Genomic DNA, 13,822 nt, shown 5'->3' with positions numbered 1-13,822 from the left:
TTTAAGGGAATCATCATTTTTGTGATTGTAGTACAACGATTGCATTATGTTATAACCTATTTGGTTGACTGTCTTGTAACTACTAATAAACTTAATTATACTATTTACTGTAACCACACTGTTTTGACTCTTCTTTTGAAAGGTAATCTTATACCTGGCTTTCCATATATGCAAGATGATAATGCTACATAAAACCTGTTAATCAATATCGTAACCTCCTTTATCTGGATTTTCAAAACAATTGTTTAGCAAATCATGGAAAGTGTTTGTACCATTAGTAACATATTGCATATCAAAGTTAGAGTGCATCCAAACTTGTTGAGCAAAATTACATTGTAGAAATAGGTGAGTGAGTGTTTCCTGTCCATCGTTACATAGGTTACATTTGGTGTTTATGTCTGGAATGACAGCTGCCACCCTCATACTATTGGGAAGTATAGCGTGGGATGCTTTCCAACTAAAGTTCTTAACAGATGGAGATGTATCCATCCTCCAGATCTTGTAACAATTCTGTTTTGTAGTACACTTAGAGTTTATACGGTTATATAGAGATTTCACGGAAAAAGTACATTTTTTGTTTAGAGTACAGTGGGGTATGTCCTCTTTATCATCAGCATGTATTCTTATGTTTCTAATTTTCTTAATGGTTTGAGCATCAAAACAGTTTGCTAGTTTTCTTAAATCCCAAGTATTATGAGAAGTGAACAAGTCACTAACTTTACTTAGTCCAAGTGTGTGCATTTCTGGTTTTACGAATGGTGGCATTGAGTCATTCAATAAAAGAGAAAGAATTTAGTGGAGATCCATTCAATAAAACCTCTGGTAGGTTTAAAGAATTTAGTTCACTGACTTTGCTAGTTTTCAGCATGCATAATTGTTCTTGAAAGCGCTTCCATGCAGAATAAGAACAAATAAGGTGACATTGGATCTCCCTGTCTTAAACCTCTGATAGGTTTAAAGAATTTAGTGGGAGACTCATTCAATAAAATAGAAAGAGTAGTTGTTGAAATACATTGATGCACAAGATTACACCATTTTTTGTTAAAACCTAATTTGTTCATTATTTGTAACAGGAAGTCCCATTCGACTCTGTCGAAACCTTTGGAAATATCTATTTTTCAGTCCCATAAAACCTTTTTTTGATTTAGAATTTTTCATCTTATGAATAATTTCATGTGCCAGCGTGATATTTTCTGAAATCTTCCTTCCAGGAATGAAGGCAAATTGATATGGTGAAATGATTTTTCCTAAAAGCCCTTTCATTCTACCTGCCATAAGTTTTGATATTATTTTATAACATGTGTGTTAGGGAGGGCTATTGGTCTGAACTCGGCCGGAGTAGTAGGGTTTAGAGTTTTTGGAATTAGAGAGATGAATGGGGCATTCATTTCTTTCGATATGTTGCCAGTTGTGAAAAATGTTTGAACCATGTTGATCAAGTCAGGTCCAATGGTTTTCCAATTTTGTTGAATTTTTTTTGACATGATTTATCTCTCAAACTACATCATGGATATTCGCAAACTTGATACCATTGAAAAGCATTTTAAAACACCTACGTAATAAATATAAACATGTCTATCAAATTACGCATATTTCTTATATTTCTTATAATCAATTACAATGATAATTCTAGAAATATCTCCTTGTTTATTGATATAGGTCATTATGAGACAAAATTTCAAAGTAAATAGATCAACTAATAGCGGGACGGGGGAGTAGGAAATTTTATTTAACACACCTAACCCATATTTCCTGGTATATCAGAAATATTGGATATAAAAAACGGGTCCGTATCTTCTGTGCCAAAGGAAATATGAGCCACCTGTGCCAAGCCAATGAAATCGCGCCACGTATTCCTCTTTATTTTTAATATCAAAACCGGATATAATTTCCTTAATCCACTCCTCTCGGTTTGGAAACAGTATCAAAACGGATTCCGTTAATGAATTTGGGAGAGAGAATATAAATAGATTATTTTTTATAGTTAAATTTATCAGATTAATTTATTTTCATTGCTATATAGACTACATTTTCTTCAAAAAAAAAAAAGAGTTCAGGCGTTTGTTAGTGTGGCAGTCTTTCAGTTTCAGTTAGAAATCTGATCTACCTACCGCTAGGAAGTGATAATGCACAATATAATTTTGATTTTTAAATTATAAATATAACAATTTGAAATCAAAATTTTTGTATTAAAAGCATAAATATAACAATTTAAAAATTTCTAAATTATCTTATTAATTGAAAGACAGAATATAATTGCATCAATATCCTGCTCCTTCACTCATTGGTAGCTGCGGGGATGTAGGTTATTCAACTGGTCGTTGCCTTGTCTTGTTTGTAGTTGCACTTGTTCCTGCAAATCATTATAAAAATGTACACATAATTAGATATACAAATATCAATTTGAACTAACTTGCTAATTAACTTATATAAAACAGCTTCTATGAAGCGCACAAGCTTCAATGGCCCAAATCCTTGACGTAACAAGGTTCTCTTTTCAGTAGCTTTTAATACAAAATTTTTGCTAATTAACTTAAACGAAACCAAGTTTCCGTATTTATAATTTTAGTTTCCGTATTTATAATTTTGATAGAAACTCAGTTTCGGTTTCCCTTTCCATTTCCAATAATGAGATGCAATGTTTTTTTTATTTCGCTGGGCTGTAAACAAACAGGGGTTCTCATAAAGAAGGTCATTTTCATGGAACTTAAAGATCTGAAGTGCTTTATGTCATAAACTGTTCATATTGGTGGCACAGAAATACACTTGCTGGTGCACAGCAATATCAGTTCCACTGACTGCTTCCTAAGTACAAAAAGAAAAATTAGGAACTATCAAAATAACACAAATACCTGACATCTTTCAACTTGAAGAACATCCCAGTCAGATAAGCATCTACCAATTGTTGATACAACAGCAACAAATTTACTAAAGAAAATTTACCAAATACTAATACCAGCAACTGCAGAACCACTACCAACGTCATTGTCGTCGTCCTCCTCCGACTTTCCCTAGATATGAACCAGTGTCGATGGAAATTAGACTCTCTACATAGACAGAAGTAGGGAAAGATGAAGCTGATATACCCTGGCAGGTCTTCAGATTTCTAGTTGTCTCATGTACTGGGTCATACAGAACAAAACGCAAAGAAGCATCGGCATCATGTACACCAAACAAAAATTTTCCATTGTCTAACAACCACAAGGGAGTCAAATCGTCCATGTCGTTAAATTTATCCATGTCAAAGGTGAACGGATGGATCCATGATTTCTTCACCCCATTGTCCTTCCACTCCCAGAACTCTAGATTACACCCATACTTATTAAGAAACCAAAGAGATCCTCCTAAAACACACAAACACCCTTGGTTATTATCATGATTTCCTACATCAGGTATAGGAAGCTGATCGAACTCTTGGTTCTCAAAATCAAAGCGAAGAATGATTTCCGTGCGCCTGTCCCCACTAAACGCTTTCCAGTGAAGACCTCCGTTAACAGGTAAACGAGCCATATCAGGTATTCTAATATAACCACATATAACAATTTGGATGTCCTCAAGTCTTCTCCATGAATTTGATCTTAGTGTATACACCTGAACCTCACACCGTTTATCAAGAAAATCCCATGGTATGTTCACCATTACTGCAGTTCAAACAAAAACATATTAGGAAAACCAGGTAATAAGTTAAGTATTATTCATATTGAGATTTTGATAAACACAACTAAAAACAAGAACAACCCATCATTCCTTAACTTCTAATTATTATGTAAGAACTCTGTGTGTTTTGTAATCTGAACCTTTAATACATTTAGCCGGTAACCTACTAAATTAAAAAGCAGGGACACTGGCAATAAGCATCCCCATCTCTTGGAGAACTTGAGGACAGGAGAGAGCAATGCCAAATCCTATGCAAAACTTGCTCTCAATTTAGAATCTCAGATCCAGTAATGAACTCTTGGATGCTGAACTTCATCTAATTGATAGCAGAAGCTAAACACGAACATCCCTACACTTATAAACCCAAACTAGCACAGTTACGACGCAAATTCTACAACTAGCAGATTACCACCAGAACTACCACTGCACCAACAATTAAACAATAAAAATGATCTGAACTACGTAAACCCCTACTTTGAAGTCCCTTACTAATAGAATCGTTTTGGACCTGAAATTGCAATAATCTTTGATTTCTCCAAGTTTTCAACCAAAAGGAGAAATTCAAAAACAACCACAAATCAAATTGAAAATTGGAGAGACAGAGAGAGTACCTGCGGGAATGATCTGAAAGTGCAATTTGAGGATGGTGAATGTCTGGAGAGTTTGGAAGGGCTAGAATTTTAGGCTTATGGTTTCTAAGTTTTCAGTGGAGGTTTTCAAATTTGGGTAAATGAGAAGTAGAGAATTTATAATGATATCATCTGACCAAATAATTGAATTCTTGGAGAGTCGGACGAAAGCAGTACTTTATTTCTTTGCTTTTTTAAGGTCGGGGAGATTCGAACCACTGACCTCCTCAAAAAGAGGTTCATAAACCTTCGAGACTGGGTCCAACCTCAGGCGGGCGGTTATAAAATGTGCCAGTCGGAAGCGGACAACCGACAAGCTTACTTGTACTGGGTATGTGGTTTAAGCTTTGGGTTTATTGTCCCTATTTATTCGTTTTTGCAATTTTGGACTGAAAATTTTAATTTGGGGAGCAATTTTAGTCTAAATCTGTTGAGCTCAACAGCATGCTTAAATAGTGTTTTAAGAAATTCAGTTTTTTTTAATGATTTTCAGAACTAATACTGTGTTCATACCATAAATATGAAACACTGCAAAGAAAAACTTACAGGGAACACATTCTTGCCTACAATATCACAAAATTGCTACAAACTGCTTGAAAATAAAGATCTGAAGTGCTTTATGTTGCCAACTGCTGGTCGGTCGTACAGGAAATACTGGCATGCACACATACACCAGCAACATCAGTTCCAATAACACAAATATCTGACATGTATTTTAACTAGAAGAACATCCCAGTTTGATCAACATCCACAGACTGCAGCTACGACAGAAACAAATTTATCAAAAAAAACTAGTGCACAAAACCCTGAAGTTGTCTTGTTTTCCTTCATTTCGACTCTTCTTCGTCATTGTCATCACTAGTACCAGCGACACCAGCACCAGTACCACCGTCATCCTCCTCATCCTCAACCTCAACCTTGTCTTCCTCCTCCTCGCCTTCTTTTTCTTCGGAGACATCTTCCTCTACTTTGCCCCATTGAACTTTTCCAAGATATGTGCCCGTCTCTAGTGAAATTAGACTCTCTACGTAGACAGAAGTAGGGAAAGAGGAAGTTACTAAACCCTCGTGGACCTTAAGAGTTCTAGTTGTCTCACGTTTCTGGTCATACAAAACAAACTGCAAATCACTTCCGCTGTGTACTCCAAACAAGATCTTTCCATTCTCTAAAAGCTGCAAGGGGATCAAGTCTTTGTCAGAGTCAAATTTATCTATGTCAATGCTGAAACAACGGTTCCATGATCTCTTCCCTTCACTGTCTTTCAATTCCCAGAATTCAAGACTACACCCATACTCATTAACAAGTAACCAAAGCGACCCTCCTAAAACACACAAATGCCTTTCATGATCATCATTGACTTCATCAGGGATTGATATCTGATCAAACTCTTCTTTCTCAAAATCAAAGCGAAGAATGTTATCAGTGCCCAAGTCCCCTCCAACTAAGGCTTTCCAGTGAAGAGCTCCGTTGACAGGTAAACGACACATATCAGGTCTATTGAAATCATAAGAAAGTTTATCAACCTGGATGTCCTCAAGTCTTCTCCATGAATTTGATCTAAGTGAAAACACCTGGACCTCACACCAGCCTTTCTTAAAACCCTGTGCAATGCGTACTACTTTAAAATCCTCAATCTGGCAATCATAACCAAATCCATATTCTACAAATCCACCTCGATGCTCCTTTAATTTAGTTGGTGGATCTGGTAACTTCTTACATTCATTACTCGAGGGATTCCAAAGGATAAGTACAGCAGAGTTGAACTTATTAACATGCCTTAAGAAAACCAAGCCATTACAGCATCCAAAAAACTCAATTCCCATCTTGACAGATTTCACGGGGTATTCAACATGACCAGAGCCCTCACAAGTAGACAATAATGGATCATAACTAAAGGTATATATATCATTCTGATTGTGAAACATGATACTAAATCTTTTCATCTCAACAGCATGCTTATATTGCCTTTTAAGAAACTCAGTGTTTCTCAGTAATTTGCACCATGCTTTGTTTACACACCTGAATCGTGCGATTGACTTCACCGGCAACCAAGCAAGGATGTCTGGTAGGAGATCCCATGGTAAGGTCACCATTCCTACAGTTTAAACAAAACAATATTAGGAAAACCAAATACTAATAGTTTTTAGCATTATTCATACTGAGATCCTGATAAAGGCAATTAAAAACAAGAACAACACATCATTCTTTAGGTTCTAATTTCATCGAATCATTTTGCAGGACTTTTTTGTGTCTCATCCGAAACGTTAATTTTAAGTGAGCGTTTCTGCACACTACTCTACTGGTTGCTTTCTTAACCAAGCAAAATGATTTGATATCTAGTGACTACTGAGTACACAACTAACTTAAAACTTTATCTACGCCACAATTTTAAGAGAGTAGAGAGCAACATCAAATTGCTTATGGAGATTTGGGTTCAATTTTTGAAATTGATAAACCCTACACCTACAAACCCCAAACACAATTGACTAGCACTGTGTCAATGCAAACTGAACAACACCAATCCGGCCATACATTACCACAAGAACTATCACTGTACCAACTACCAACAATTTGACTATTGAGAAGTTCTGCATAATATCTGAGCTACATAAAACCACAACTTTGAAGTCTCCCACTCCATAACTTAAGTGTACTCATTTTTAGTACTCCATATCTCTAATTAAGAGCCATTAGGAACCTAGATTTACACATTTTTAAACAGAAACTTTTAGATCTAACCAAGAATAACCTTTGATTTCTAGCTCAATAAAATATAAAAACCAAAAGGCAAGACATAGCAATTCAATACTAGTTCTCTAAATTTCAAACCTAAATGAAAAATTCAGGAAACAAAAAAATAAATAAATAAGACAAATGAAATTGGAAATTAGAGAGACATCAAGAAAGAGGGAGAGCACCTGCAAGAATGAATTGGAAGTCCAATTTCCAGAGGATGAATCTCTAGACTCTGGAGTGTTTGAGAGTGAGAATTTCAGGGTTAGGATTTCCAAGGCTTCAGAATTTTAATGTTCTGTTGTTGACTTTTGATGGAGGATTTCAATTTGGGAAAGGGGGAGTTAGGAAAAACCTCGATATCTGTGTAGATGTCTGGCTTCAGTTCAACCGTTAAGATTTAAAAATTGGACGGTGACAAATATTACCAAAATTGATGGTGATACTGGGCTTGGGATTTGTATTCTGTAGTGATACTATTTTTTAGCCCGTTAGGATGTCTCTCCAGATGTTTTTTTTTTTTACTTCAAAAAGAGTTTTACAAGTCAGTTTTCTTCTGCTTCTGCTTAATATGTTATTAGCAAGATGAAGGACTCAATTGTCACAACAAATTGCTGGAAGATTTGGTAGGATGTTGAAACAAATTTCTTGATATTTAAGATCTGAAGTGCTTTATTGGTTGTACACAAAAACACTTGCTGGTGCACAGCAATATCAGTTCCACTGAAAGCTACCCTAGTACAGAAAGAAAAATTAAGAACTACCAAAATAATATCCGACATATGTTTCAACAAGAAGAACATCCCAGTCTGATTAGCATCTACCAATCGGTAATACAAGACAAGACGAGCAAAAAATTTACTAAAGAAAATTAGTGCACCATTCCCTCTAGTTGTCCTGTTTTTCTTCATTGTTAGTACCAGCAATTGCAGCGCCACTTCCACCGTCCTCCTCGTTCTTCATCCCATTGCACTTGCCCTAGGTGCATACCAGTCCCATTGCACTTTCCCTAGATGCGTACCAGTGTCAAGTGAAATTAGACTCTCTACATAGACAGAACAAGTATGCAAAGATGAAGCTGTTATACCCTCGCAGGTCTTCAAAGTTCTAGTTGTCTCATGTTCTGGGTCATACAAAACAAAACGCAAAGAAGCATAGTCATCGTTTACCACAAACAAAATCTTCCCGTCCTCTAACAACCACAAGGGAGTCAATTCTTCCATATCGTCAAATTTATCTTTACAAAAGGTGAAACGACGGATCAATGATTTCTCCACCCCATTGTCCTTCAACTCCCAGAATTCAAGCCTACACCCATACTCATTAAGAAACCAAAGAGATCCTCCAAAAACACACAAACACACTTGGCTATAATCATGCTTGCCTACATCAGGTATCGGTGTCTGATTGAACTCTTCTTTCTCAAAATCAAAGCGAAGAATGATTTCCGTGCGCATTTCCCCTTTAAACGCTTTCCAGTGAAGACCTCCGTTAACAGCTAAACGAGCCATATCAGGTATTCTGATAATACTATCCATACGAAATTGGATGTCCTCAAGTCTTCTCCATGAATTTGATCTTAGAGTATACACCTGAACCTCACACCAGTTATCAAGAAAATCCTGCGCCATACATACAACTTTGAAATCCTCAATCCGGTGATCATAACTATTCCATATTCTTCAACAACCATTAGGTAATCCTTCAATCTAGTTGCTGGATTTGGTAACTTCATACACTCGTTAGTCAATGGGTTCCAAAGGAAGAGTATATTAACACGCCTTAACAAAACCAAGCCATTACAATATCCAAAAAACTCAATTCCTTTATAAGATCCAACAGGGAATTCTACATAACCAGAGCTCTCACATGTAGACGATGATGGATCATAACCAAAGGTATGTATATCATTTTGACTATGAAACATAAGACTAAATCTGTTCAGCTCAACAGCATGCTTATACTGCGTCATCAGAAACTCAGGGTTTTTCAATAATTTGCACCAACCTTTGTTTACACACCTAAAACGTGTGATGCACTTCACAGGCAACCGAACAAGGATGTCTCATATAATATCCCATGGTAAGCTCACCATTCCTGCAATTCAAAAAAACAGTATCAGGAAAAGCAAGTGATATTTTTAGCATTTTTCATACTCAGATCTTGAACACAATTAAAAACAAGAATAGTCCATCATCCTTTAACTCCTAATTCACTGAATCCCTACACCTATAAACCACAAACCCACAATTAACTAGCAGTATTATGACGCAAATTCAACAATGCTGGACGATACATTACCACCAAAACTACCTCCTCACCAACAATTAAACAATAAAAATGATCCGAACTACATAAACCCCTACTTTAAAGTCTTTCCACTCCCTTACTAAGAGCCATTTTGGACCTGAAATTGCAATAATCGTGGATTTGTAATACGAACTATAGAAAAACAAGAGGTCACTATAAGTTCATTTTTTTCCCAAAATGTTAACCAAAATGAGAAATGCTAACACAAACACAAAGGAAATTCAAAATAAGAAGATTAAAAAGGTGACTATAAATTAGAAGATTCTGTATGCGACTTGTTATTCCAGCAGTCGGGTTTTACAATCAACAAGACATTCTATTTTCAATTGAATAACTTGGTTGAATACAGGCGATTGTATAACTTGGCTTGATACAGCCGAATCGAATTGCAGTACAAATGACAAAGCAACTCATGATGATTCAGTTTTCTTTAAATTTTCAACCAAAATGAGAAATTCAAAAACAAACACAAATGAAAATGGAAATTAGGGAGAGAGAGAGCACCTGCAGGAATGAATCGAGAGTGCAACTAGCAGATGATGAATGTCTGGAGTGTTTGGATGGTTGGATCTCTAAGGTTTTAACTTTTGATGGAGGTTCTGAATTTGGGAAAGTGAGAGCAGTAAAACCGTTAAAATTACAACAATTGGATGGTTTCTTTGATAAAAGCCCAGAAAGACTGTACCAAGGGTGTTCCAAGCCCAAGTCAAAATCCGATTGGTCCGGTTGGCAAGGGATTGAACTCCCAAGCTATAGGTTAGGGTTGGGGTTCAACTTCGGCTGCCGACTAATCAGAAAGAAAAGGTCAAAATCTGTTTTGTGTACAGTAGACATGTTATGGAAGGGTTTAATCGATTGTTTCGTTATCTAATAATTTTGAATAAGTTTACTATTTTCATATTAGCATATGGCCTATTTGATTCTTAAATTTGCCGGTAATACGGAATTTTCATTAACCATTTTACCCAGAAAAGTATTCACTTTTCTTCTTTTTCCGGAGAAAAAGAGAAGAATGCCAAATCATATCTTTTACCAATTTTCTAATATTCTCTCATAAATATATCCCCTGATATACTAAAATTATCAAATCACCAAACCTATATTGGTAAATCACAAAATCTATGGGGAAAATTGTCCCCATCAGATACTTAGCAGCTCCGTCCTTGGATGTGATAATCACTCTAATACCTTGACCGTCTCTAACATTTTAACGTCCATGTGCAAAGAATTTTTAAAATCCCCATTTGATGCAATTTCCTTCGGTAAATACGAAATAATACACTTTTTTTAATAATATTAAATCAAAAGAAGACTATTAATATTGTAATTGTATTACTATTATCGCGGACATACATCTCATATAAAAAATTAAAGAAGTTCGGGTTTGAAAGAATTCCCATTGGTCCTCAACGTTACTGTTAGTAGTATTACCTAAAGATAGAGCAACAAATATTTTTATCATTATTTAATCCTTTGATTTTCATTTTGGTTTGCCAATTGGCTAGCCGATGTCACTGTAATACATTGACAAAGTCATATGAAAATGATACTTGTGATTAGAGTTCGAAAGAAACTCATAGACCATGAAAAGAAATAAAAAATGCTTGGATTTTATAAATAAATCGGTGATAAAATTCGTAAAATAGTAAGACGAACTACGTCAACAAATCTATTTTCAATATTCATATTATCAATAATTATTAGCACATAAAGAATATCATTTTATAACTTACATATAGATATCTAAGGATCGGCATATAGCTTAGCGATTGCGAGCATAAAAAATTAGTTTGAGTACTATCAGGTTCATACAGAACCTTCTGAACTTCCTTTTAAAAGAAAATAAAAGTGTACTATTTTCATATTAACATATTGCCTATCTGGTTCTTGAATTTGTTGGTAATATGGAGCTTTCATTTACCGTTTAATCCAGAAAAGCATTCACTTTTCTTTATTTTTTCTTCTTTCACTACGGAGAAAAGCTATCAATAATTAAAGAAGAATGCGAAATCATATCTCCTACCAATTTTCTAATATTCTCTCATAAATTTTTCATCCCTATATACTAAAATTACCAAATCACAACCAAACATATATAGGTAAATTAAAAAATATACGTTGGACAATTTTCCCCATTAGATCCTTAGAGCAACTACGGGGGGACAATTGGTTTAATCTGTGGTGTTATGTTAGGGTGGAAGAGCGAATTTGGTCGAGCGCATGTATAATATTCGTCTCAAGCTTGGGCGAAGGCATACATCAGTATCACTTTATACACCCGCCCCGTTAGGATCACTTTATGCATCCGCCTCACGGAGACGTAACTTATATCTACGCCTCACTACATGCCTCACTACATGCATAGAAAATATACATCCGCCTCACCTCAAACGTAAGTTATATCTACGCCTGGTATTGAACGTACTTTCAACTACTGCTCGACCAAATATGGTTTTGGTCCGGATTTCAGACAAAATATTGTCTTGTATTTGGTTCTACTCCACTTTTTAGTCTTTCATCTGTCCCATTTTGGTTGTTTTATGGACCAAATTTTTAGTTTTGGTCGTCCATTGTGGACGCTCTTAGTACCTCCGTCCTTGGATGTGATAATCATTTTATAATATCATGATCATCTCTAACATTTTAACGACCATGTGCAAAGAATTTTAGAACGCGAGTTTGATGCAATTTCCCTCGGCAAATATGAACTAAAACACTTTTCTTATAATATTAAATCAAAAGGAGACTATTCATATTATAATTGTATCACTGTTATCACCGACATACATCTCATATAGAAAAATCAAATAAGTACAGGTTTGAAAGAATTCCCATTGGTCCTCAACGTTGTTGTTAGTAGTATTTTCAATATTTTCATTACCTATGGAAATTTCATTTGTTAGTAGTATTTTCAATATTTTCATTACCTATGAAATTGATACTGATATTTGGTGAACACACCTCTTTTTAAATCTAACAGGTACCATAACTTAACACTTTTGATTCGATGTATAGTGTATTTTAATATTTATCTTGGAGTTGGAGAAGACGATGAGAGGTTTAGGTTTTAGTAAATGTTAAACGTGTATGAAATTTTTTGTGACCACAGAGGGTAATTATGTCTGACTCGAACATTTATATTAAATCACTCCTAGTAAACGAGTCAACAACGATTTTTTCTCTCCTGAAATCTCTTTTTGCTCTCCCTTTAAAAAAAATCATGCAAAATATTCATTTTTTGAATGATGGACTGGACTGGGCTTGGTGGGAAAATTATGTGTACACATAGGGAAAAAAAGCCCTCGACAGAGCTGAGCCAAGTGCGGTCGCACGGCTTGCACGACCACAAGCCCGACTCTGTGTATAAGGATTGTCATATAGCTCGGTGATTGCGAGCATAAAAAAATAATTTGAGTAATATGAGGTTGATACAAAACCTTCTGGACTTTCTTTTAAAAGAAAATAAAATTAAAACTAAAAGTTAATTGTTGGGTGGCCGACTTGTGCTGGGCACAAGTTGCTACCCTCCGAAACCGGCCCTTCGTAATAGCGTCCAATATGTCTGCAGGCTCATTTTCATTAACGCCATCCTCTCTATATTTTCCGGCTACCTAGGTTTTGGTTAACACTATTTCCTAGATAAAACCAAAAATAATTGTTCATATTGGTGCCCTTAACATCAAGAATTATTCCTTCATTTTTCCAATGAACATTAGAATTGTTTTCGTTCACTGGTTTAGCCAATGTTTCACTTTTTGTTTCAAGAATAATTTTTTTTTTGGACAATCAATATATTTTAATTTATTCAAATCAAAATCGTGATTACATGTTTGCTTACGAGAATAACAAAAACATCAAAATACAAAATAATCAAAACCCTGATACAAATAAAGACCTCAATTACAAGTAGATCGCGAAGAGAAAGAGCAATAAACAAAAAAGATATCCAAAAGAATTCTTTGTATAAGGAAGAGAGATGATGGTATATCCGAAAATAAAATCTGACCATTTAATCTGATTGTATTCTTCTTCTTCAATAAGAGATACTCCTAATAGAAAGGAGTACTTTGCGCATAAATTTGTCGACTCACACGAACTCAGATGCCAATTCAAAGCGATGTCGTGATGAATCGTCGATGTTTTTAAATCAAGAATAGCAAGCCACGAACCAACCATTAAGATTTTAAGAACTCACCCCACAACAACGAAGAAAAATCGTCCCAATACGACGAAGAAATATGTCAAAAGACACCAAAAATAATGTAAAAACATCTTATTCAATTACATATTACCATAAACTTTAAAATAAAACGAATCCTTACTCAGATCTGGTCCAAAAGAACCACATCTCAGCAAGACTGCTATAGGTTTTTTTATTTTTTTTGGAAAGGGAAGAGAAAGAGAGAGAAGAAAGAGAGCCAAAAATAATTTTCTGATGATCAAGTCCTTGCACCCACCTAGCAACTTCTTTCAATCCCAGGCACCCTAACTGC

At 35.3% G+C, this 13,822-nt stretch overlaps 3 protein-coding genes across 4 annotated transcripts; all 3 read right to left on the bottom strand.

Moving 5' to 3' along the window:
* Positions 1 to 2,982: 2,982 nt before the first annotated feature.
* On the bottom strand, positions 2,983 to 3,639 carry LOC113316358 (F-box/kelch-repeat protein At3g06240-like). The gene has a single exon (XM_026564557.1). It carries the CDS (start codon positions 3,637 to 3,639, stop codon positions 2,983 to 2,985), a length of 657 nt encoding a protein of 218 aa, XP_026420342.1.
* A 1,240-nt stretch (positions 3,640 to 4,879) lies between these two features.
* Positions 4,880 to 7,329, bottom strand: LOC113317040 (F-box protein CPR1-like). The gene is made up of 2 exons (XM_026565188.1): positions 7,205 to 7,329; positions 4,880 to 6,381 (listed from the first exon to the last, which is right to left on the bottom strand). Exon 2 carries the CDS (start codon positions 6,377 to 6,379, stop codon positions 5,114 to 5,116), a length of 1,266 nt encoding a protein of 421 aa, XP_026420973.1. The 5' UTR covers positions 6,380 to 6,381; positions 7,205 to 7,329; the 3' UTR covers positions 4,880 to 5,113.
* A 377-nt stretch (positions 7,330 to 7,706) lies between these two features.
* Positions 7,707 to 9,929, bottom strand: LOC113319349 (F-box/kelch-repeat protein At3g06240-like). 2 transcript variants are annotated; one of them, XM_026567619.1, is made up of 3 exons: positions 9,834 to 9,929; positions 9,321 to 9,426; positions 7,707 to 9,116 (listed from the first exon to the last, which is right to left on the bottom strand). In XM_026567619.1, the coding sequence occupies exon 3, from the start codon at positions 8,648 to 8,650 to the stop codon at positions 7,979 to 7,981; it is 672 nt and encodes a 223-aa protein (XP_026423404.1). In that variant the 5' UTR covers positions 8,651 to 9,116; positions 9,321 to 9,426; positions 9,834 to 9,929; the 3' UTR covers positions 7,707 to 7,978. The 2 variants fall into 2 exon arrangements, with proteins under 2 accessions (XP_026423404.1, XP_026423403.1); XM_026567618.1 differs by lacking the exon at positions 9,321 to 9,426.
* Positions 9,930 to 13,822: the final 3,893 nt, after the last annotated feature.

The sequence above is a fragment of the Papaver somniferum genome, chromosome 10, assembly GCF_003573695.1.
Source record: "Papaver somniferum cultivar HN1 chromosome 10, ASM357369v1, whole genome shotgun sequence".
Taxonomy (NCBI): Eukaryota; Viridiplantae; Streptophyta; class Magnoliopsida; order Ranunculales; family Papaveraceae; genus Papaver; species Papaver somniferum.
Note: the sequence above shows the minus strand (reverse complement) of the source record. Positions and strands in the feature narration are given on the sequence as shown.